The sequence below is a fragment of the Eptatretus burgeri genome, chromosome 6, assembly GCF_056783735.1.
Source record: "Eptatretus burgeri isolate ZD-2024b chromosome 6, Ebu_testis_v1, whole genome shotgun sequence".
Lineage (NCBI taxonomy): Eukaryota > Metazoa > Chordata > Myxini > Myxiniformes > Myxinidae > Eptatretus > Eptatretus burgeri.
In genome coordinates this window covers 5,170,534-5,195,514 of record NC_140966.1, presented here as the reverse complement: position 1 = coordinate 5,195,514, position 24,981 = coordinate 5,170,534, and the positions used below count along the sequence as shown (strand labels likewise).

The window sequence follows — 24,981 nt, the reverse complement described above, 5'->3', positions numbered from 1 at the left end:
CCACAATTCACCCGGCAATCTCCGCCCACAATTCACCCGGCAATCTCCGCCCACAATTCACCCGGCAATCTCCGCCCACAATTCACCCGGCAATCTCCGCCCACAATTCACCCGGCAATCTCCGCCCACAATTCACCCGGCAATCTCCGCCCACAATTCACCCGGCAATCTCCGCCCACAATTCACCCGGCAATTTCCGCCCACAATTCAGCCGGCAATCTCCGCCCACAATTCACCCGGCAATCTCCGCCCACAATTCACCCGGCAATCTCCGCCCACAATTCAGCCGGCAATCTCCGCCCACAATTCACCCGGCAATCTCCGCCCACAATTTACCCGGCAATCTCCGCCCACAATTCAGCCGGCAATCTCCGCCCACAATTCACCCGGCAATCTCCGCCCACAATTCACCCGGCAATCTCCGCCCACAATTCACCCGGCAATCTCCGCCCACAATTCACCTGGCAATCTCCGCCCACAATTCACCCGGCAATCTCCGCCCACAATACACCCGGCAATCTCCGCCCACAATTCACCCGGCAATCTCCGCCCACAATCCACCCGGCAATCTCCGCCCACAATCCACCCGGCAATCTCCGCCCACATCACACCCAACAATAAGTGTGACAGAAGACACAGGACAGAGTAGCCAATTATATAAGAGCGCGATGTCGCCGCGCTGTAAAAAATTCTCTTCATTGTGAAGTCGGTGAAGTTTATTTATTTATTTAATGGACGATGAAGTGCTGTATATTCAACTTTTCACCACCATCATTGATTGTGTCATCGTAAGGGAAATAACGCCCTAAAAACAACAACAACAACAACAACGACAACGACGACGAATTTTGATCTTGCTGCGACAGGAAGTGACGTATTACTCGGGCCTTGTGGCTGCTGTGCGATTCTGGACGCCGGAGCGTTCTCTTGACAATAAGTGAGAAGGATTGCGGAGAATTTCATTTTTAACTTTTAAATCCTGCACCTGCTGAACGAGGATGGTTTGTGGAGGCTTCACGTGTTCGAAGAACGCCCTGTGTGCCTTGAACGTCGTTTATCTGGTGAGGTTACTTGGCGCCGAACACTTCGTCAGGGTCTTTCTGTGCTTCTTCACTTTTCGTTACGCAGCCGGTTGAACATCGGTTTCGATGACAAAGTGAGAGGCTCTTCCTTCGTTTGATGGAAATGCATTTTATTACGAACGGTACACACTTTAAATCGTTAAAGGGGATCACACGTGGTCACAGGTTTATGTTGTTTAGTGCGTTTTTTTGTGCTTGTTCGTGCATCATTGATGTATTTTTTTAGAGTGGAAAAAGGTTTCTTTCCCATGAATTTCCAGTTACTTGAATAGGAAGTGTATTCTTCATTATATTCCAGGAATAATTCGGAGAATGTAAAAAAAAAAAATGCAACATCCGTTGTGAATAATGTTCTGAAACAAGGACAAATGTGTCCAAGAGCAGCGTCCGAAAGGTTTTGTCGGCTAAAAAAAAACTAACAAACAAACAAAAAAAACAACAACTTCCGATATTTCGTCACGTGCCTTGATTAAGCCAATCGCGAGACCCGTCGTGATGTATTTACGTATTCACGATATATCGTGTATTTACGAAATAAATAATGTATTTACGAAATTACAATACGATAAATGGAATAATTTTTAAATAGTAACGTGAACTTTTCGAAACTTTAAAGCAAATGTCTAAATATATTTAAAAGTTCATGATAGACGCTCTCAAAAGGCACCGTCTATGTGAGGATGTGTACAGGTGCTCAGTATTTAAGGAGATCCGGATCTTGTATATACAAGAGCCGAGTCCTAGAGGTTAAGGTTTTATCTTCACAAGAAGAACAACAACAACAACAACGCTGAGCTCTCTCTGATACGCGAGACGCTGCTAAAAAAAAACCGAATAAATGACGGTATGACACCACACACACATTTTAGCGGACAGTATCAGCTATTCCTGAAATATAATCTATATATTACTAAAACTCTCATCTTGTATGTATGTATGTTCCCGAAATACAGCCAAAACGGTACACGATAGCGCAATTTTTTTTAGTGCCACCTTGCTTACCATTCTCCTGCGGTGCGCAGTATCACGTTTCGTTCAAATCGGGCAACGAAAAAATTCATAAAAAAATCAATACCCGATTCAATCAAGTACTCTTCGGGAGAATTTGATCAATGCTAACAACCTCAGGGGTATATAGTTCGCTGGAGCTATCTTTTTCTTTTTTTTTCTTGAAATGATTTTTTTTCCATCAACCGCTGTCACAACAGGTTCACGGGTCGTCGAGTATAATTTAAATCTGTAAGTAATGTTACCCTCAAAACAGTTTCCTTACCCACAGCAGTAAGAACATTAACCTGTAAGCAATCGAATGGTTTCCCAACCACATGGATCATCAGCTGGGCACCTTTCTTCCTCAAGGTTTCGATCCTTTCAACCCAGAACGTTCTCCAAACGTGGATCTGTAACCTTGGTCACGGATCCACATCAGTAAATTATCAACATCGGTAGATCCACACCATCAGTTGCGTCCAGGTTATCGGTCAACCCATCAATGCAACATCACTAATCAGACTCTACTCGCTGGAGGATTTAATGCATTGTCACATCGTTACAACTCCCATCACACATTCTATTATATAATACATTAAATCGTGCACATCTTACCTTTAAATATAACACGGCCACCCCCACTCACATCTGGATCAAACTGTTGTTCATATATTCAAGCGGTTATTTATAAACGGTTGGTTTATACCTGCGTTCTTGTCTCCCAGCAACCACTTAAATGGGTTTAAATGGTTTCCATGTGTATTTTTTACCTCCACCACTGAAGGTGAAGTCGGTTATGTTTTCACCCCCTTTTCTATCTGTTTGTTAATTGCCAGAATCCTTCGGATTTCAGCAATTATGTTGGTCGGTTTTGTGTGTCATTCTGTGTGTCTGTCTGTCTGTTTGTGTGTTTGTTTACCTTGTAGCAGCCACATCATTTCAGCGATCATGACCAAACTGGGTACAGACAGTGGCCATGGGCCAACTTAGACACTCGTTTTTGGTGAATCTCGGTCAAAGGTCAAGGTCACCGAAAAACCGGAATTCTTATTTTTGCAATAACGTCCGCTAAAATGGTCGTATCGACTTCAAACCAAATCCAAAATGTGCCTCTTCAAATTCTGCATCCAACCATATGTCTCATTGGGGGTGTCACACCAACACCCTTCTTAGCGGTCGGGGGTCGGGTCAAAAATTTCAAATTTCGATTAAAACGCCATTTCAAGTCCGATTGACTTCCAAGTTATGATCATGACTAAACTAAGTGATATAGCTCATTAAACAGTAACACTATCGACTTGTAAGGACCAAATTGATTTCCAGGTTTTTGTTTTTTCAGAGATCATTGAGATATGATAAAGTTAATTCTGGCAATTCCTTGCTCAACGAGCAATTTCATTCGTTCGTTTGTGTGCACGATATCTCAAAAAGTTGTGGACAGGTTGGGTGTGTCGCAAAGAAGAATTTATTCGATTTTGGTGAAGATCCGAATCCGGATCCGGATGCGAAAATTATTTAATTTTAAAAGTGATTTCACCATTGATAGCGCCAACGATATAGTACTGTATAGCATGATATTACCTCCGCCACCAAAGGTGAAGGAGGTTATGTCTTCACCCCTTTCTGTCTGTGTACAGGCTATCTCAAAAAGTTGTGGACGGTCCATCCGGATGAAATTTTGTGGACACAGGTTGGGTGTGTGACAATGACGAACTGATTCGATTTTGGTGAAGATCCGGATCCGACTCCTGGAATTTTTAAAGTGATTATTCATCATTTAGAGAAGGGGCCAAAAATGATACAGAGCACGATATCTCAAAAATGTATTGGGCCCAATATGTTCTCGTCGATCAGGCATTACGTGGTAGAGGTATGTGCTCTACCGAGAGCCCTTCTAGTTCCTTAAGTATCTGTTAAGTTAAGTGTATTTTATTACATGTGGATAGATGTGTATGTATGTATTAGGTGGATGCTCTTCCCCACCATAATGTTTCTTTTCAAAGTCCGTGTTGCATATTTCTTTCTCTCTTTCTCTTTGAACCGGTTCAAACCGGCTGGTTTGGCACCTTAAAACCCTGGGATAGAACTGTGGATGAGGAACGATACACACTCCAAGAGCCCAGAACCAATTGGGGTAAAGACATCCAAGAGACTTGTCATGCCACACAGCCAATATCTCTCGGCCAGCAACAGCATGCACTCCTCAAGCCACCCACGAATGGGAACATATCGAAATGCGGCTCAGGAGAGTGGGATAAAGGACCATGTAATCACACATTTCGTGGTTGTATGTCTCTCTCTCTCTGTGGACTCTGCGCCTTGGTGTCCATCTGATTGTCATCTTCATCACCCTGGGGTGGTGCTCGCTTGGGGTTTATGGCGCTTTTGGTGGCAGTGCATTCCTGGAGTCCAGGAACATTCTGCCATGTGGGATGAGCTGGCATGAACGAGAGAGGCGAGCAGAGGGTAGCTATACATCTCAGTGCCGTGGGTGTCGATGGCACAGACCTCACGGATGCTGGTGTCTGGTATCACTCTGGAGCAAATAAAGAACAGCCCAAGGGCACAAGGCATCACGGTCGTGGGCGTCACGTCATGCCTCAAGAACATGGCTCCCATGAGCCATCTTGGAGGGATGCTCTGAGCTCCCCAGAGCTGTCACAACAGGTTAAAGAGGATCCGACTTTTCTTCACCCCAATTGTCTCTATCTCTCTGTTGGAGAGATGTGGGCCCTATATATATATATCGATTAGTTGATTGTAAGTATCCGAATATTCAGAGGGCATGGGTGGACAGTCAGGGTAATGGGGAATTGTAATGCTTTCTCTAAATGCGTGTGTTTCTTTTTAAATATATGTGTTAAACCTGGTTGGTCTGCTGACTCATCCTGCTGTGAGTACTTGACTGTTTGTATTCCCGTTATTACACGCTCCAAATGATCGTTGCTATGATTACAAACTGAGCAGCTCTAGATTAATAATATACCATGAGAACACTGTCACAGTACAAACCAGATGCTTTCTGAAAATTTAGAACACAACAGCCAATGACGTTGCGAGATTCTGGAAATAAATAGCACTGGAAGCCCCTGAATACGACTCGTGGTGTTGTATTCTGTGAATGGAGCAATGGTATTGCAAGATGTTGTTGCCTTCACCACCGAAGGTGGACGGAGGTTACATTTTCACACCTGTCTGTTTGTCTGTAAGCAGGATATCTCAAAAAGTTGTGGACTGATTTTGTCCGAAATTTGGTGGACAGGTTGGATGTATGATGAGGTGAATTGATTTAGATGTTGGTGAAGATACAGATCTGGATGGTGGAATTTTCTAAATGATTCTTCATTGAGTGATTGAGCAAAAAACGATATCTAGCGCAATATCTCAAAAAAACAATTTTTTTGTATACATAGTTGAGGCTCATGGAAAAGCTCGTACATTGAATGGATCAGGACATAACAGACAAAAGGAACAGTAGAGAGGAGAGTGGCAGAAGGGCAAACTCGGTCTTGAACAGCGGATTTGAAGACCAAGATAGAGGGGTACTTGGACAAACAATGGGGGTGGGGGTCAGGAAAGGACAAGATGGTCACAGGAGGGAGACACTGGAAGTTTGGAAGGGGAAGGAGTTGGGGTGGTAAGAGGTGTGCAGTTAATGAGGGAAGAAAAGATCCATGGTTTTGAATTGGGGACTGTCTGAGATGGTGGTGAACAGCTGTCTTGAAGACCTGGAGGGAAGAATGAGATTGAAGAGGATGTGGAAGTTGGCAATGATGCAAACCAGCAGACAGGTGGGGGGAAAAAAAAAGAGGAACGAATGACTGGAGGTGAGCTACACTAAATACAGAAGTTAAACTATGAAAAGGGAAGATCTCAATATTTTAAGCCATTTTAGGTAAAGGAGCCAGGGGAGATGTTTTTCAGGTACAGAGACCCAATAGCGTGGACGTGTGCTTGCACAACGGGAAGGGCTCATTAGTTTGTTTGTATCTTCTTCAAGACTATTGATGAAGGCAAGCTGTTACAATTTCCCATCGTCGCTAGCGTCCTTCCACACCTCTTCAACAGTGGATTTCATCTTGACATTTTAAACTTCCTTTTTTGTCATACAAGGTCAGCACTCATGTGAAAGAGCCTGATGAAAACAGCATGGTCGGCTAGTATGAAAGATGTAGTTACTCTATCGACTTCGTCTTTGATCAAGTTCATAAAACGCCTTCTAAACGGGGGTAAAGATATGGTTCGGCAAGTAAATTTTCCCAAGATTTGCCCAGCCAGGCAAGTGAATAGAAAATTAGAGAAGTAACAGTCGAGCCCTGCATTAACATTGTGTTTTCATCAAAAAATGAAACTTGGGAACAGATCACTTATATGTGAGTACACTACCAACTAGGTCTTCAGATTACATTTTGGCCTTTTTGTCATCCTCCGTCCCCCCCCCCTCCCAATTTTTATTTATTTCAGCAGAGGGTGGAAGAACCCCGACCTCCACGCCCTCCCAACCCCGTTGTACTCTATCCTTGCCCCTTCCCCCCACTCACCCCATCCCCCTTTTCCGCAGTCATTGCCCACGCTCGTAATATGCCCCAATTCACGTAATACCAAGGCCCACCGACTATACTGTCTTACCACCCTGAGCGTTCATCAAGCTCACCCTTTAACAAACTGAGTGAACACATTGTGCCTGCAAGAAATGCTGGTGAAAGTATGGCAACAATATTCAGTTGTGCTCACTTCACCTTCCCCACGTCTTGACCCCATCTTCTATAACTCATCCCTTCCCTTTCTCTTTGTGCTTGTGCCATTTGATGCTTTCTAAAGATGTAAACATTGAACCTTTTATGCCACTTCGCAGCTGGTGAGCTTACTGCTGATTGGAATAGCTGGATGGGGAAAAGGTTATGGTGTTGTGTCCAGCATCTCTGTCATCGGAGGGATCATCGGGGTTGGTGTATTCCTCTTCTTCATCGCTCTTGTTGGTTTCATTGGAGCCTCCAAGCATCATCAAGTTCTCCTTTTTTTCGTATCCTGCTCGGCTAAGTTTACTTTTGTGTCTGCTTCGTGAAAAGGAAAAGAACTACGTGGTCAATCAGATTTATTACAGTTGAAGCAAAGCATTCTGGTTAGATCCCTTGTGGAGTGCAGTAGAGTCGAGTCCTGCTCTTGCTGTGGACACAACTTCGTTGGTATTCCTTAACGATTGAACTTCAGTACATGGTTGTGCTTTTCCTCCTTTTCATCATTCAACTCTGCATTTCTTTCTATTGTCTTGGCATGAATAGAGAGAGCCAGGTAAGAATTGTTTTAAAAAGGATGTTTTTATTTTTTATTTCTTAACATTAATTTTCAGAATTGATATTGTTTCTCAGATGTCTTCTCCCTTATCCACCTTAAAGTCGCGGCAGTAGGGGTTAAATTTTTGAATGTCTACAGACAGTGTAAAGGTACGATTACAGGAATGCTAGTTTATTGACAGATTTGAACTGTAGTAAAATAAAGAAGAATAAACTATAAACTATCTTTTGTGACATTATTCCTGGAGATGGAGCCGAGTACAATGTAAAACTATGCAAGTGCCCATCTCCTACATCACCGCATGCATCATAGGCTCTTCTTTAAGGATTCCATTTAAAATCGCTCACGGTGAAAATACGGACACAAGTGCTTTCTTATTTGAGGTGACTTTTGAACGTGCTTGTACTTGAATATATTTAACCATATGCTCATTTAAGGAAACCATGTTGCATTATGCTTGGGAGCGAATGGACAATGACACAAAAACAGACGTGCAAAACAACCTCAAGTGCTGTGGGTTTTTCCAAAAAGAAACCTATGATTGTCCGAAGGTGAGTGTTTGTTTTTACTTTTTCTATATCCTCTTTTCTTACTTCGCTATATTATTAATCATCCTCTCGGTTTTACTCATTCGGTTCCTGGATAAGCCATAATTCCTGATTATTCTTCTTCTGTTTTATGAGGGGTGGGGGGGGGGGAGTTGGATCTGTCTGACTTTGACTTTTGTGGATAAAAATGCTTTAGTTGTAATTTGGTTGAAAAACATTTATAACACAATTCCTGAATCGAGGATCTGAAGTCCTGCATGCACGCTGGCTTTTACCTCAAATTTTGACTTGTCATCATCGGTATCACGTCTCAACTAAATAGGGGCTTCAATGTGTTTGTTCAACAGCTACGTCGTGTGTCGGGGGCTGGAAGGATGGCTTTGTTTGAATTCTGACCCAGCTTTAACCTGTCATCCTGGTGTTTCATGGGCAGAGTAATTCATCAATGTGTGTGCCATCCTTCAGATTGATGATAAACTTGGTGTCACATCTGCCGGCATTAGTTGGTGGACGCTAAAAATCTCACGGTGTTCTTTGCGAAGAGTAGGCGAACACCCTGGGCAAATTCAACATTCCTGCCCGAACCGCAGGGAGCATGGCATCCGTAGCACAGCCACACTCCCAGCAATGATGCAAGCCAGCAGCCACAGGCGATTTAAAGAAAACAAACAAACAACATGTGACAGAGTAGAGGGTTATCAGATAACACAAATCGCTGCAGAAGTCGAGTAGATGTTGTGGGTACAGTGTTGGACTGCAGTTGTGGGTTCAAAACTTGCTGTAGGAAGCAGTATTAAGGTTTTTATTTATATAGCTTCCATGAGGATCAATTTTGAAGAAGAAAAAAAAAACGAGAATTTTCTCCATCTTTTGACATTCCAAAGCATTTGCCCATTGTTTTGTTGATAAGAGAGCTTGAGATAAGAGCATGTTCTGGTTGAAAGCCAAATTGATGGTTCTGGATCAGAGAGTGGGGAAAATAGAAATGTTCTGATTACCCTCACCAAAGGAAAGGGCATTGCATTTGGGTCTGTCTGTCTGTCTGTCTGTCTGTCTGTCTTTGTTTGTTTGTTTGTCCGCACAGAACTTTTGTGTTTTTCTCCGCAACCACTTGTCGGATTGAGCCAAAATTTTCACCATAGGTGCGACTACTCATGTAGAATTTTTTTTTATCATAATTATGACATCATAGGTCATGTGGTGTGGCAGCCCTGCTGAAAAAACGGGAAAACTTTGGGCCTCGATCTCTGAAACCGCACCAAGGAAAAAAATTGAAACTTGGCACATAGCAAGTACTCCTCATGGGGAATGTGTTTTTTTGATGACGTTGTCGGTGCCTTTGTGATGACGTCATTGCATATGTAGAACGCCACATCTGATCAGCATGAAGATTTTTGAGGGTCATCTTGGGATAAAATGGTCCACAGAAAAAAAATTGATGATGTCATTGGTCACGTGATTCAGCAGACATATTGTTAAAACAAAATAAAAATATAAACCTTCAAAAATCTCTGAAATGGCTGAACAGATCGAGACGAAACTTTACACGTATGACCGCCTATCCATGAGAAACAAAAGGTTCACACATAGGTCACATGGTTTGGCAGCCATATTGAATTTACCCTAAAACCTATAAAAAAAAATCTCCAGAATGGCTGGACAGATTGAGGGGAAACGTCACACAAATGTTCCCCAAGCGTTGGGTATACAAGTTTGTGAAGGAATAAATGACAGGTCACATGATTTGGCAGCCATATTGGATTGAAGAAATATATTAAATAATATTTTCTCTGGAACCGCTTCATCAATCAACATGAAACATCATTTTTATGATCTAGTAGTGATGGGGTAGTGATACATGTTTTAAATTTAAACTTGATCGGACGCATTTTCTGGCATCCACAATTATTTAATTTTTTGATATGGGTTCTGTTTTTGTTTTTTTTTTTTATTTAATTTTTTTTTTAATACGGCTCACTTGGCTGTTCCTGGGTGGGTTTTGGGGTGGAAGAGTAGCAGCTGAAATGTGAACTCTATCCAGGTTCCTCCTGATGACATCATTTTTGCTTTGTTCTTGTTTGGGTCCTTCTGGTTACTCCAATGCAGGACTGTACCTATTTGGTCTTCCATTTGATTTGAATTGAATTCATTTTAATCCCATTCTCAATTCAATTGAATAATAAAACGTTACGGGTCAGTGTCAGGTGTCCAATTAAAGCGGGATGTCTTGGTACTCGGTCATCACTGCCAGCAGTTATAAAGTGGCAGTTCTAATTATGTCTTTTATCAATTACGTAAAACGCCACACAAAATACACCACACAAAAGTAGTCCTGGCTGCAATCTCTGATTGCTCTTTTTCTTGTAACCTCCGCCACTGAAGGTGAAAGAGGTTATGTTTTCACCCCTTTCTGTCTTTTTATGTACAGGATATCTCAGAAATTTTGTGGACAGGTTCGGTGTGTGACAAGGACAAACTGATTAGATTTTGGTGAAGATCCGGATCTGGATCCGATGACTAGAATTTTTCAGTGATTCTTCACCATTGAGAGAAACGGCGAAACTGAGATTTAGCACTATATCTCAACAAGTTGTCGATGGATTCGGATGAGACTTGGTGGACATGCTGGGTGTGTGACAAGGAAGAATTCGTTCGATTTTGGTGAAGATCCGGATCTGACTATTAGAATTTTTTTTTAAGTGATTCTTCACCATTGAGAGATAGGGCCAAAATGATATAGTACTGCATGGCATGATATTTCATTAATGTATTGGGCCTGATATGTTCTCGTGGATCAGGCATTACGTGGCAGAGGTATGCGCTCTACCGAGTGCCCTTCTAGTTTGTTTTCTAATGACACTTTGGGAAGCAGGCTCACACAGGTCTGTAGTTAAATGGATCGGAAATTTTATTTCCTTTTAATACATATATATTTTTCCTCGCTTTATTAACCTTGCCCATTCTTTTCTTGAGGAACAGGAGTTGTAATCATTATCTTTTGCCATGCCTGTTCCTAAAGTGATGGGAGAGGTGATTGTGATTGGTCTGTCTGTCAGTGAGTGTGTGTGCGTCCGCACACAGACATGCTTTCACATTGATCATTGATTCTCATATGCTGTAAGCTATATACCAGGCGTCGGCAACCTAAACCAGGCCGCGGGCCACTGGGCCACGTTCGGGCAACCTCGCGGGCCGCACCCCCTTCCCAACCAGAAAAAATAAAAAAACACACCTAAAATCAATGATAATAAATGTAATTGTAAATTGAACCTTAAGACCTTCAGCCATCTGAAACAACAACGAAAAAATATTTAAGACCAAGTTAAGTGGTCTAGAAGCGAAAATAATTTATTGTGACGTACAGAGACTGTGATATATGTGGAAGAATCATATGTCCACATATGTTAAATTTGCCGTCGGTTCAGAAAAATGTTTCGCGGGCCGCACCTAATGGAAATCCGGACAAGGTTTCGCGGGCCGCACGGGAGGGGCTCGCGGGCCGCATTTGGGCCGCAGGTTGCCGACCTCAGCTATATACTCTGGCGAAGGTCTACATTGTGAAATGCTCATGGTCTTTCTTTTTTTTGTGAAGTGGGATTTTGTTGGTATTCTTCCATGCAGCCTGTGCTTTATTTTCCAACCATGATTCGTTTTCCACATTAAATTTAGTGAAAGGTTAGCAAGCAATCCATGTGTCCAGGCATTGCAAGACAAATGCCTGAGATGGGCAAACAAGTGGGCCATTGGTCCTGGCTGCACTTTCGTCACCTGTAGCTCCCATAAATGGACCTTTTAAAAAAATTCTTTGTTTGTTTGTTTTTGATCACTAATGGCATTGTATCTACAACTGGCTGGTTATATTGTGTCAACAGCCACCTCAATTGTATGTTTTATGTCGAAGCAATGAGACTGTATTTTCCTTGGAGCTAATGGAGAGGCTTGCCCTTTATACTCAAGAATTTTCTTAATTTAGTGGTGCATAGACTATATGCCAATGTTATGTTTGTTTGTGTGCCAGGTGTGCAGTACTCAGCAGTGTTTAGACTGTGGAGACCTAATGCTGCAGCATGCAGCCGAGGTACTGCACGTGTGTGGAGGAGTGGGACTCTTCTTCAGCTTTACGGAGGTTGTTGGAAACTTTATTAATTCGCATTCTTCTGCAAACCTGCATGATGATTGTTCACATTTTGTGTGAACTTTTGTTTATAATTAGCGTGTGTGTGTGTGTGTGTGTGTGTGTGTGTGTGTGTGTGTGTGTGTGTGTGTGTGTGTGTGTGTGTGTGTGTGTGTGTGTGTGTGTGTGTGTGTGTGTGTGTGTGTGTGTGTGTGTATTTTGTTTTTTTTAAGGCAATGTAGTGGCAGTGTGGCTGCAGTTGCACAAAAAAAGCAAGGGAATATGGGGAAAGGAAACTGTAATCTGTAAGTAAGGGATTATGGCTATTTGGGGTAGATAAGATTATGGATAGGTATGGGGGATCAGTACAAAGTAGTGTACCGCCTGCTTTTAGCCTTTGGGGCATAGCGCTTGAACTGCCTCTAGAAGGCTGTTCCACAAATAGGAGGAACAAAAGGGTGCAGGTGGGTGGAAATCCTGGGTTTGTAGAGTTTAACTGGGAGGAGCTTCCTGGATGAATGTGTGTGCTCTGGAAGAACAGGTGGAAGTCAGAGGGATGAGAGAGCAGAAGGGGCTAGACTGGAGGAGAGGGAGTTTAAAAATAAACAAGGAGGTGATGCTCCAGGTCCCCCGCCTTTTCGGTAGTATGAGGAACAGATCTGTTTAATATGAAAGCTAAATCTTGAATGGTTTTTGAAATATCGCGTATACAAGCCAAGTTACTGAGATGGTTTCCATGGCAACAATATTCGGCTAATCACATTGAGATGATGTCATGAGGAATAGATATCTGCAATGTGAAAGCTAAATGTTCAACAGTTTCTGAAATATCGCAAATACAAAAGTACATGGACAGTTGATCAGTCGGTTGGATGGAGCTCATTTTAATATCCCCGTCTCCTACCTTGTTGGAGGGGCAAGGGATGAAAAGAATGATACAGGCCTTTCTCTGTCTGATGCAAAGGCAGCAAGAAAAGAGGGAATTATGTAGTAACCAAAAAAAAGTGTTAAACAAATCAAAATATATTTTAGATTTAAAGTTGCCACCCTTTGCCTTGACAGCTTTGCACACTTTTGGCATTCTCTCAACCAGCTTCATGAGGTAGTCACCTGGAATGCTTTTTCAACAGTCTTGAAGGAGTTCACACATATGCTGAGCACTTGTTGGCTGCCTTTCCTTCACATTGCGGTCCAACTCATCCCAAAGCATTTAAATTGTGTTTAGGTCCATAGGTATTTACTCTCTTCTCCATTATATATTTTGTGGGTCATCCGTGTCTACCAGTGGTTGCCTGGTTATCTTATCCAGCCACTACCAGGTGAGCACCCAGGGGTATTGCCCCTGGTGTCACCCAGGGTTTAATATCTCTGTGAGGTTCTTCGTCATCATTCCTGTAGGTTCAGCTATCACTGGTACTACTTTGGCATTCTTTAGCTTCCAGGATCTTCTCGCTTCATTTTTGAGGTCTTGGTGTTTGGTCATTTTCTTGATTTCTGCATCGTTTAGTCCAAAATCACTGGTATTAACACCTCGATCAGCAATGCCTTCTTTTTCAATTTTTTTTCTTTTTCTTTCTTGTTCCCAAGTATAACATCTCATCACAACGCGTTGTTTTCGATGTTCATGCTCGCTGGGATCATAAGGTCATACGTGAGCAGTTGGTACTTCCATGTTTTCAGTGATTTACTTTTGGTTCATTTTCCCACAAATTTTCTAGAACTGGGATATCAAAGTTTTTGCAGATGTGCCAGTGAATTACATTATAGACTCTGTTGTGTTATGTGTACAGCTGTTCTGACATGAGTTTGTTTTTGTGTGTGTGTTCGGTCATTAAGCATAATGACTAACCTTGCCATTCTTTTGTTTTTTTAATGTCCCTGTCCCTCTCCCTCTCCCCTCCCCACCCCCCCTCCTCTTAACCCCTTTCCTCTCAAACCCCCTCCTCTCTCTCAAACCCCCTCCTCTCTCTCAAACCCCCTCCTCTCTCTCAAACCCCTCCTCTCTCTCAAACCCCTCCTCTCTCTCAAACCCCCTCCTCTCTCTCAAACCCCCTCCTCTCTCTCAAACCCCTCCTCTCTCTCAAACCCCCTCCTCTCTCTCAAACCCCCTCCTCTCTCTCAAACCCCTCCTCTCTCTCAAACCCCCTCCTCTCTCTCAAACCCCTCCTCTCTCTCAAACCCCCTCCTCTCTCTCAAACCCCCTCCTCTCTCTCAAACCCCTCCTCTCTCTCAAACCCCCTCCTCTCTCTCAAACCCCTCCTCTCTCTCAAACCCCCTCCTCTCTCTCAAACCCCTCCTCTCTCTCAAACCCCTCCTCTCTCTCAAACCCCCTCCTCTCTCTCAAACCCCCTCCTCTCTCTCAAACCCCCTCCTCTCTCTCAAACCCCTCCTCTCTCTCAAACCCCTCCTCTCTCTCAAACCCCTCCTCTCTCTCAAACCCCTCCTCTCTCTCAAACCCCTCCTCTCTCTCAAACCCCCTCCTCTCTCTCAAACCCCCTCCTCTCTCTCAAACCCCCTCCTCTCTCTCAAACCCCTCCTCTCTCTCAAACCCCCTCCTCTCTCTCAAACCCCTCCTCTCTCTCAAACCCCTCCTCTCTCTCAAACCCCCTCCTCTCTCTCAAACCCCCTCCTCTCTCTCAAACCCCTCCTCTCTCTCAAACCCCCTCCTCTCTCTCAAACCCCTCCTCTCTCTCAAACCCCTCCTCTCTCTCAAACCCCCTCCTCTCTCTCAAACCCCCTCCTCTCTCTCAAACCCCCTCCTCTCTCTCAAACCCCCTCCTCTCTCTCAAACCCCTCCTCTCTCTCAAACCCCCTCCTCTCTCTCAAACCCCCTCCTCTCTCTCAAACCCCTCCTCTCTCTCAAACCCCTCCTCTCTCTCAAACCCCTCCTCTCTCTCAAACCCCCTCCTCTCTCTCAAACCCCCTCCTCTCTCTCAAACCCCTCCTCTCTCTCAAACCCCCTCCTCTCTCTCAAACCCCTCCTCTCTCTCAAACCCCCTCCTCTCTCTCAAACCCCCTCCTCTCTCTCAAACCCCCTCCTCTCTCTCAAACCCCCTCCTCTCTCTCAAACCCCTCCTCTCTCTCAAACCCCCTCCTCTCTCTCAAACCCCCTCCTCTCTCTCAAACCCCCTCCTCTCTCTCAAACCCCCTCCTCTCTCTCAAACCCCCTCCTCTCTCTCAAACCCCTCCTCTCTCTCAAACCCCCTCCTCTCTCTCAAACCCCTCCTCTCTCTCAAACCCCTCCTCTCTCTCAAACCCCTCCTCTCTCTCAAACCCCCTCCTCTCTCTCAAACCCCTCCTCTCTCTCAAACCCCCTCCTCTCTCTCAAACCCCCTCCTCTCTCTCAAACCCCCTCCTCTCTCTCAAACCCCCTCCTCTCTCTCAAACCCCCTCCTCTCTCTCAAACCCCTCCTCTCTCTCAAACCCCCTCCTCTCTCTCAAACCCCCTCCTCTCTCTCAAACCCCCTCCTCTCTCTCAAACCCCCTCCTCTCTCTCAACCCCACTCCTCTCTCTCAACCCCACTCCTCTCTCTCAACCCCACTCCTCTCTCTCAACCCCACTCCTCTCTCTCAACCCCACTCCTCTCTCTCAACCCCACTCCTCTCTCTCAACCCCACTCCTCTCTCTCAACCCCACTCCTCTCTCTCAACCCCACTCCTCTCTCTCAACCCCACTCCTCTCTCAACTTCCCTCCTTAACCACCCCCCCCCCCCCGTCAGCTAAGCAACGGGTTGTATTTGCTAGTTCAAAATAAATCGCCGACAGTGTCATCAGCAAAGCACCCCCATACCATCACGCCTCCTCCTCCATGCTTCACGTTGGGAATCACACGTGCAGAGATCATTCGTTAACATGCTCTGCGTCTCACAAAGACATAGCGGTTGGAACCAAAATTGTCAAATTTGGATTAATCAGACCAAAGGACAGATTTCCACTGGTCCAACATCCATTACTCGTGTTTCTTAGCCCAATGAAGTCTCTTCTTATTATTGGACTCCTTCAGTAGTGGTTTCTTTGCAGCAATTCGACCATGAAGGCCTGATTCACGCAGTCTCCTCTGAACAGTTGATGTTGAGATGTCTGTTACTTGAACTCTGTGAAGCATTTAATTGGGCTGCAATCTGAGGTGCAGTTAATTGGTGATTTCTGAGGCTGGTAACTCTGGGACTTCCTTTCCTGTGGCGGTCCTCATGAGAGCCAGTTTCATCATCACGGTTGATGGTTTTTGTGACTGCACTTGAAGAAACTTTCAAAGTTCTTGAAATTTTCCAGATTGACTGACCTTCATGTCTTAAAGTAATGATGGACTGTCATTTCTGTTTGCTTAGTTGAGTTGTTCTTGCCATAATATGGACTTCTATAAAAAGAAAAATAATGGTCTTTTACCAAATAGGGCTTTTTACTGTATACCAACCCTACCTTGTCACAACACAACTGATTGGCTCAAACGCATTAAGAAGGAAAGAAATTACACAAATTAGCTTTTAACAAGGCACACCTGTTAATGGAAAAGCATTCCAGGTGACGACCTCATGAAGCTGGTTGAGAGAATGCCAAGAGTGCAAAGTTGTCATTAAGGCAAAGGGTGGTGACTTTGAAGAGTCGAAAAATATTGTTGGGGGTCAGGTGAGAAGACCACCAAGGGGGGGAACTATCTCAGGATCCCACTAGACTCCCTGGAATTGCAGGCCGTCGCACACGGATAATTCCATGACGCGGTGGGTCGCTAGCTGACCGTGAACGCCAATCACTCAACCAAGTGACTTAGGGTCCTCTCATCTATGGCTTCATCCGGTTACCGAAAAATAACCATGTGATCTAATTACCGGGGGACACGCCCTTTGTACGCCTTGTCTGAACCGGATCACTTTACCAGATCAGATGCAACCGAGCGACACTGCCAAGGACATACCGGCTAAAAGGAACGGATCGTTGGGAATAAAGTCCTGGCTCAGTTGGGATATGGACCATGCTGGATCAATTAAGGAAAAGAGAAAAACGAGCTGGGAACATTTCTACAAAGGATTTATCAACAGGCAGGTGAGGAAAGGTATGTGGCACAGTGATTATAGCTTTTATTGTTGTCTGTAGCAGGAATAGGAAGAAATGTGAGAGCTGCGGCAATATACAAGGAACTTACAAAAGCAGACACAGAGCAGAGTTGTCCCGATATAATTATTGTACAATCTTAACTTAAGCGAGGACAGGTGCCAGGACACACGCACACGCACATACACAAAACCCGCTGAGTTGATGAAGAGAAAAAGGAGAGGAGATGAGGCGAACGGTCTCTCAATACCTTGCATGATTGCCCGACCGTGCCACCAATATGTTTTTGGGGGGATGCTCCGTGGGCGATACCTCCCTGGCACGTCGTCTCTTGCTTCATGGCACTTTGTGTAGTAAGTATCGGTCCAGAGAATGAGACACGACCGTCGGGCGTGAAGGGAGGGACTTGGGTGTAGTCAGAAGCCAATGGCTGGAGAGAGGCGGAGTCCAAAGCAAGTGGGCAGAGAAGGGCGGTGAGGTGGTGAAAAAGGTGGAGTCAGCAACGAGTTGGTGCAGAAAGGCAGTCAGCAGGCGCATTGGTTGAAGATTAATTCCAGGCCAGGACGAGCAAGACGAATCAACAGGACTAAGCGACCAGAAACGGTGTGCAGGAACGACGACAACTCTCCCACTGCCCCGCGACCCGTCGTTTCATAGATCCGGTGGTGCGGGGCGGGGGCGACGACCCGAAGCGATGTGCTGTCACCAGAATCGGGCGCTCTGGTTGGGCCCCGGCCAGATGGTTCCAAGCTGCGGAATCGTTTTGCTCCGAGCACCATGACATGATGTGCAGATGTGCCAGTGAATTAATTCGCGCTCGCGAATTCCGTTTATGCAACGAGCGTATTATGAGATTAAGGATTCGTCGCACCTTAGGTTTTATTTCCCTGGTCTCTGTTTATGCTCCGACTGAGGCGAGTGATCTCACCGTGAAGGATGCATTCTACGCCATGCTCGAGTCTGTGGTTGATCAGTGCCCCAGACGAGATACACTTCTAGTCTTGGGGAATTTCAATGCATCGACTGGAACTGATAGGAATGGTTATGAGGTGTGTGTTGGTCCCCATGGATCATGAACTATGAACCAGAATGGCACTAAGTTCCTTGACTTTGCAAGAAGTCATGGACTTAGGGTGGCTGGTTCATGGTTTCAGCGCCCACAAGCTCATCGCTGGACTTGGTATTCCAACGCTGGCGGTGTGGCAAAGGAGATTGACCATGTCCTCATTGACGGTCGTTGGAGGATGATCCAGAACTGCAGGGTCTACCGGAGTGCTCAGTTCCTCAATACTGACCACAGGCTTGTTGTAGCAACTCTAAAGCTGCTCCTTAAATCCTGGACAATGGTACCATCCCAGCCTAGGCTGGATGTTGGCAAGCTCAGGGATGAGAGAGTAGCTGAGGAGTTTGCGAACAGGCTGAGTGGACACTTGGGGGGTCTGGGTGCTTTGGGGGGGTCCTGAAGAGTTGTAGAGTGCCTTCAAGAACACCGTCCTTAATGTTGCCGGTGGATGTCTTGGAACTCACCACAGGGCAAAGAAGAATTTTGTCTCTCAAGGGACACTGGATACCATTGACAAGAGTCGCAGGGCCAGGCTGAATGGCAGAGCTGAGCTGTTCAGGGAGCTGAGGCGTAAAACTGTACGTGCACTGAGGGTGGACAAGGAGGCCTATTTGCGAGGAATCTGTGAGGGGGTAGAGCATCACCTGTGGACAGGTGATTCTCGTCCCGCTTATCGGGGAATTCGCGCATTGCGTTCATCCAAGCCCTTCCCTCGGAGCACTGCAGTTAGAGCAGAGAGTGGTAGGCTCATGACAGAGGAGTCTGAAGTGAAGGCCCGCTGGGCCGGTTACTTTGAGCGGTTTACCAGGCTGATCCCCCAGCTGTCGAGTTGGATGTCAACGGTGTTGCAATCCCTGTTGCTGACCCTCGAATCAACTGTGGTCCACCTTCGCTTGTGGAAACACGGGCTGCGGTGAACCGGTTGAAACGGGGCAAAGCTCCAGGGATCTGTGGCATCCATGCTGAACTTCTCAAGGCTGGTGGAAATGCTGCACTCGTGTCGTTGCATGCAGTTTTGTGCTCTGCCTGGAACACAGGCATAATCCCAACTGATTGGAAGAGGGGCCTTGTTGTTCCTCTCTTGGAAGGGAAGAGTGATCGCCAAGACTGCAACAACTACCGAAGGGTGACGCTACTCTCAGTGCCGGGTGAGGTCTTTGCTTGGATAATTCTTGATAGGGTTCGCCACCATCTGCTTGAGCACCAGCGTCCAGAGCAGTCAGGCTTTACACCAAAGAGGTCAACGATTGACCGTATCCTTGCTCTTCGTGTCCTCACCGAACAAAGACGAGAGTTTCGGCAGGGGCTGCTTGCAGCCTTTGTTGATCTCTGTAAAGCGTTCGATTCAGTGAATCGGGATGTCCTCTGGAGGATTCTTGGTCTTCGTGGGGTGCCACCAAAACTGATTGATCTGATGTCTGAACTCTACTCTGGTACTGAGCGTGCTGTGAGATGTGGTGGTACCATCTCTGACTTATTTCCAGTTGTTACTGGAGTTCGTCAGGGGCGTGTACTTGCCCCCACACTTTTCAGCACTTGTATGGACTGGATTTTAGGGAGGATGTCTGAGAGATCAAACTGCAGTGCATCGTTTGGGAATGTCAAGATCTCAGACCTTGATTTTGCAGATGATGCAGTCATCTTTGCGGAGACTTTAGATATCCTTTTGGGGGCCCTCGAGGTGCTGAATGAGGAGTCGGAGCCGCTGGGATTACGGGTTTCTTGGGTCAAAACTAAGATCCAGGCTTTTGGTGACATCTTGGATGCTGCTGTCCTGTCTGTGTCTGTTTGTGGTGAGGATGTTGAGGTCGTGGAGAGATTCACTTACCTTGGCAGTGATATTCATGTATCTGCTGGCTGCGAGTCAGAGGTCAATAGATGTCTGGGTCGGGCCTGGGGAGTCGTGGATTCACTGGATCATGGGGTGTGGTGCTGCCGGTACCTGTGCGGGAGGACGAAGGTCCGAGTCTTCAGGTCCTTGGTACTTCCAGTCTTGCTCTATGGATGCGAGACTTGGACTCTGACCAAGGATCTGAGACGGAGACTTAATTCCTTTGGTGCCAGGTCTCTTCCGAAAATCCTTGGCTATCGCTGGTCGGATTTTGTGTCCAACGAGCGGTTGCTGAGAGAGACTCGGATGAGATTTGTTACCTGCATAGTCCGTGAGCGTCAGTTGCGGCTGTATGGACATGTGGCTCGTTTTCCTGATGCTGATCCTGCTCACCAGATTCTCTCAGCGAGGGAGTCTCATGAGTGGAGGAGGCCAGTGGGCCGACCACGTGCCTCATGGTTGCAGCAGGTTGACCATCATCTCAAGGAGATGGGGATGGGCCTGGCATCTGCCTGGGGGATGGCCAGACGGAGGCCCCTGGAGTACCAGCGGAAAGTGGACGCAGCGACGTGCTGTTCTGGCACATGCTCCCATACCTGACCTGACCGTGACATGAATTGCCTTGCACCGAACTCCGTGCCGTGCCCCGGCGACCTGCGGTTGGCGCTGGTCAATGTGCCTGCTCCGTGGTTCGCCACGCGGCCCGAGCGATCCGGCCGCACAACATGCCTCTGCCTGGTAGCAGCTGCATCGAGGCGGAGGTGCGGGAGGATGTCTGCCATCCGCGGGAGACATTTGTGGCTGTCATGGTGAGCGAAGACAGACGGTAAGACGTTATTGTAACCCAATGCACAGACCCAACCAAAGATGTGTGTTGTTCGTGCCCCGTTCTGTACGATGATAAAGTATCATGGGCTGCACGCGAGTCCACCATTGTTCATGTCAGCACGCAGGTCCGCCCGCCATCGAGCATGCCCCGTACAGTGTGCGTGGGTCCGCCATTGTATACGTGGTCAGCGTGCGGGTCCGCCCATCATCGAACAATATGTTCGTGGTTATCAGAGCCGGTGTCGTGTGCACTGTGCCAGCCCTGATCTGTGTCAAGGAATTGAGGGAAAGGATTGGATATAAATTTTTAGATGGAGATTTGGAAATTGGTTGGAAAGGGCATGGCCATGTGCGCTTTGCAAGTTGCCAGTATTTCGGGTGCCGTTTCTTCCATCTCCTCCGCACGTGTTCCGTGCAGCATGGGCATCGTGTTCGGTGTGCTTTCTGTGAAGTGGGTGGCAATTTCCGCTGCACCTGAGTTTGGTAGGCTGTGATTTCTGCAGAGGGGTGTCCAGCATCATACCTGCTTGGCCTTCGCTAAGGACCCATCTCACTGTGAAGGGCACACGTGCCTGGGATTTACCTCAGGAATAAGAGTGGAAGAGTAGAAAAATAATAGGAATGAGTGCAGAGATTTAATCAGACCGAGCTATGAAGTTTACACAACGCAGTCCCGTTGTCCCGCCAGACAAAGGGGAAGGGTCTGTCTGAACGTATATTAGTGGAATATCTGTCTCAGGACCGCTGTATGATGGTTGTTATTGCTTTGGAGGGATGTAGTTCCCAGAATCGCAACAATATATTTTAATTTGTTTAACCCTTTTTTGGTTACTACATAATTACCTTCGCATTCTGCGAAAGGTTATGTTTTGGTCGGCGTGTATTTATTTATTTATTTATTTATTTATTTATTTATTTATTTATTTATTTATTTATTTATTTATTTATTTATTTATTTATTTATTTATTTATTTATTTATTTATTTGTAATCTTGTGATTCGTATAACTCAAAAAGTATTAAACCGAATTGCATGAAATTTGGTGGGATGATTGGTTATTTGCCAGGAAGCATTCGATTAGATTTTGGGATCGTTCGGGTCAAAGGTCAAGGTCACGAAAAGGTCAAAATCGTCTTTTTACGATAACACGGTCAATTTTTATTCAATTTGCATGCAACTAACGCCAAAATGTTCAGAATTCAACGCCTCATCTTGTGATATGCAATATGACACAATGACGCCCATACTCTTGTTACCGGTTAGGGGTCAAAGGTCAGGGGGGTCACGACCTTGAAAAATATGCGGTTTTTGTCATAACGCGGTCAATTCTTGTCCGCTTTACATGAACCCAGCACCAAAATGTTCAGAATTTAATGCCCAATCTTGTGACACAATGACGTCATAACACGTCACCAGTTGGGGTAAAATGTCAGGGGTGTGGGGGTCACGCCCTTGAAAAATATGCGGTTTTCGGCATAATTCAGTCAATTCTTATTCGATTTGCATGAAACCAGCATCAAACCAGTTCCCCACACTCATACCAAGAACAAAAAAGTAGTGGCGGCGAAGGTATGCGCTCTATGAGTGCCCGTTCTAGTTCCATATGTGTTATTTCATAGTTTTGATGTCTTCATTATTATTCTACAATGTAGAAAATAGATAAATCAAGAAAAACCCTTGAATGAGTCGGTGTGTCCAAACTTTTGACTGGTACTGTACGTATTTCCTTTCCGGAGTGGTGAAGAGGCCACCAAATTGGCTTTGTACGATGCTGATTGATGTTGCATTCCATGGTGATCAATAAAGCCTCCATCTCTTAGATTGCGACTTGACGTTGTCTTATTAGAGTGTATCAGGGTGTTTGGTGTCATGCTAAATGTCTGTATTTAAAAAAAAAAATCTTTAAAATCATTATTTTATTAAAATGAAGTACAAGAGGGCTTTGCCATTCATGGGTTTCCCCTTCATGGATTCACTCTATCCTGAGAAATTTATTGAGGCAAGGATTGCAGATTGTGGTCAATACGCTCCAATAATCTTGGGTTGGTGAACTGTTTTGCCTGGTGTTGGCTTAGTGGTTAGGGTGGCTGCTTGGGATCCTAGGGTCCTGAGTTCAAGCCCCGTTGGACGCTGAATTAAAATACACCAGGAGGTTGACTCAGCCTGTCATCCTTCCGAGGTCGGCAAAATGAACACCAGTGTACTGGTAAGGGGGTCACTGCATCCGCGGCATAGCCGCGTCCCAACCAATGATGCAACCAGCAGCCACAGGCTGCACTCGATAGAGAGAGAGGTGAACTGTTTGATGCATTCATTCACCGATTTAACATAGCCATCAACACAATAACCCCTCAAACCGCCCCCCCCCATCCCCAAGCATCATTATCACCATCATCTCCATCAACTCATCTTTATGGTGGCCATTATCATCGCTATCACATTATTGTATCTAGTTTATCATCATTATTATTAAGGGTAAGTTTTATGATCTTAATAGCTCAAGAAAATAAATTTTACTTTTATTCTTAATACAGGAAAACAAGCCTGGTGTTGGCTTAACAATTAAGGTGGCTGGCTTAAGATCCTAGGGTTTGAGTTTGATCCCGTCATACCGTTAAATAACATCAGGTGGGTTAACGCAGCCTGTCATCCTTCAGATGTCGGACAAAAGGAGTGCACAGTTTACTGGAAACAGGGCACTGCATCAATGGCACATCTGTTCTCCCAGCAATGATGCAACCAGCAGCCATCGGCTGCATACGGAATGATAATTCAGGAAAATAATACTTTATTTTATGTTCTCAATAGCTTGTACATGAAAATAAATGGCACATTATTATACTCGAACACTGCGTGGGGTATTGCGTTCTATGAACTCTAGTTTTATAAATATGATTGTGCATGTTATTCATTAAGACGACTAAACTTGTGCTCACCTTTGTGAAGTGTTATCCTTGGTGAAGGGTTATATTTTATGCCTAAAATACTGAGCCGTTCAAAGCTGAAACAATGGTTCTCCATCTTTCTATTTTAGATCCTTGGCGTCTGGCTTGCTGCTCGCTTTCGGAACCAAAAAGATCCTCGCGCCAACCCCAGTGCATTCCTCTAGGTGCCCAAGTTCCAACTCGTGGAGGAAGTGTGATTGTCCAGCTTTCTTTTGGCCTGGGATAAGTCCCCCTTTTCTCTTGTATTGCAACTTCTTTTGAAGCCTTGCAATGTGTGGGTAGACTAATGAATTGAATTTAATTGAGCTCTTAACTACTGTAACTTTTTTAATACTATGTTCGGATGTGTTGGATATTATGGGAGGTGCAATGTATGCTTCTTCTTCTTTCTTTTTTTCCGCCCCCATTTTTTGTGATAGGTTTCCGCATGGTATGAGCTTGTCGGCGAAACCAAAAATTAGCCCAAGTTGTGCCAAGACCATATATACTCTTCACAAAAAATTAAGTAACAAAAGTGTTGAAATACATGATCTGAAAGCAACACTGCTGTCCAAATTGAGCATGCAAATTGGTAACAACACCATTGTACTAACGATCACAGACCTGTTGTTTTTTTGCAGAAATTCCTTTTTAATAACTTGTGTGACCACCATTGACCACAATACAAGCTTGTGCATGTCTTATAATCGAGCAAATCAAACGATCCCGCTCTCGCTGTGTGACGTTGAGCGATTCATTGACCAGGGCCACTTCAGTTGATCAATAGACCGTAGGCAGACTTGACAACCCACAAACGCATCGACCGAGGATATCCCAAGCACGCTGCATCATATTTTGGTCTGGACTTAATGTAGGCCTGGGTGGCCAATTTATGGAGTGTATAGAAATGCACACAGATTGTGTGGGAGACGTGATTTGCACACGAGTTTCCAGGATCCCTTGGTTTGGTTAATTGTAACATTACGCATGGCACGTCTAATGTCCTGATTTTGGTTTCCTCAATAACCATGGTTTGTATCCATGTCACAAAAAAAAAAATTGCTGTGAATCCATAATTTATTGTGTATTTTAAAAGTTGTTTTGTTTTTGCTATTTTTGTGAAGAGTATGCTGTTTATTGTATGCATTGTTTTTAGCAAAAACTGGTCAAAACAACTGCACTTGATTTGCAGAATTTTTTTTTTTCTTTCAGAAACTGAAAAATATTTCTGAGAGAGGAACCATGCACAGATCTTT

The 24,981-nt window shown here is 45.1% G+C and overlaps 1 protein-coding gene across 1 annotated transcript; it reads left to right on the top strand.

Annotated features, from left to right (window-relative positions):
* Positions 1–861: 861 nt before the first annotated feature.
* On the top strand, positions 862–24,201 carry TSPAN31 (tetraspanin 31). Its single transcript, XM_085883806.1, has 6 exons — positions 862–1,061; positions 6,928–7,095; positions 7,284–7,364; positions 7,805–7,918; positions 11,934–12,041; positions 23,836–24,201. The coding sequence occupies exons 1-6, from the start codon at positions 999–1,001 to the stop codon at positions 23,908–23,910; spliced, it is 609 nt and encodes a 202-aa protein (XP_085739932.1). The 5' UTR covers positions 862–998; the 3' UTR covers positions 23,911–24,201.
* Positions 24,202–24,981: the final 780 nt, after the last annotated feature.

What these genes read in the sequence shown, in the direction of transcription:
- TSPAN31 (XM_085883806.1), top strand. Translation starts at nt 999, where the DNA reads ATGGTTTGTGGAGGCTTCACGTGTTCGAAGAACGCCCTGTGTGCCTTG. An exon ending in CCTTGAACGTCGTTTATCTG is followed by an intron (nt 1,062 to 6,927) that starts GTGAGGTTACTT and finishes GCCACTTCGCAG; the next exon opens with CTGGTGAGCTTACTGCTGAT. An exon ending in GCATGAATAGAGAGAGCCAG is followed by an intron (nt 7,365 to 7,804) that starts GTAAGAATTGTT and finishes TGCTCATTTAAG; the next exon opens with GAAACCATGTTGCATTATGC.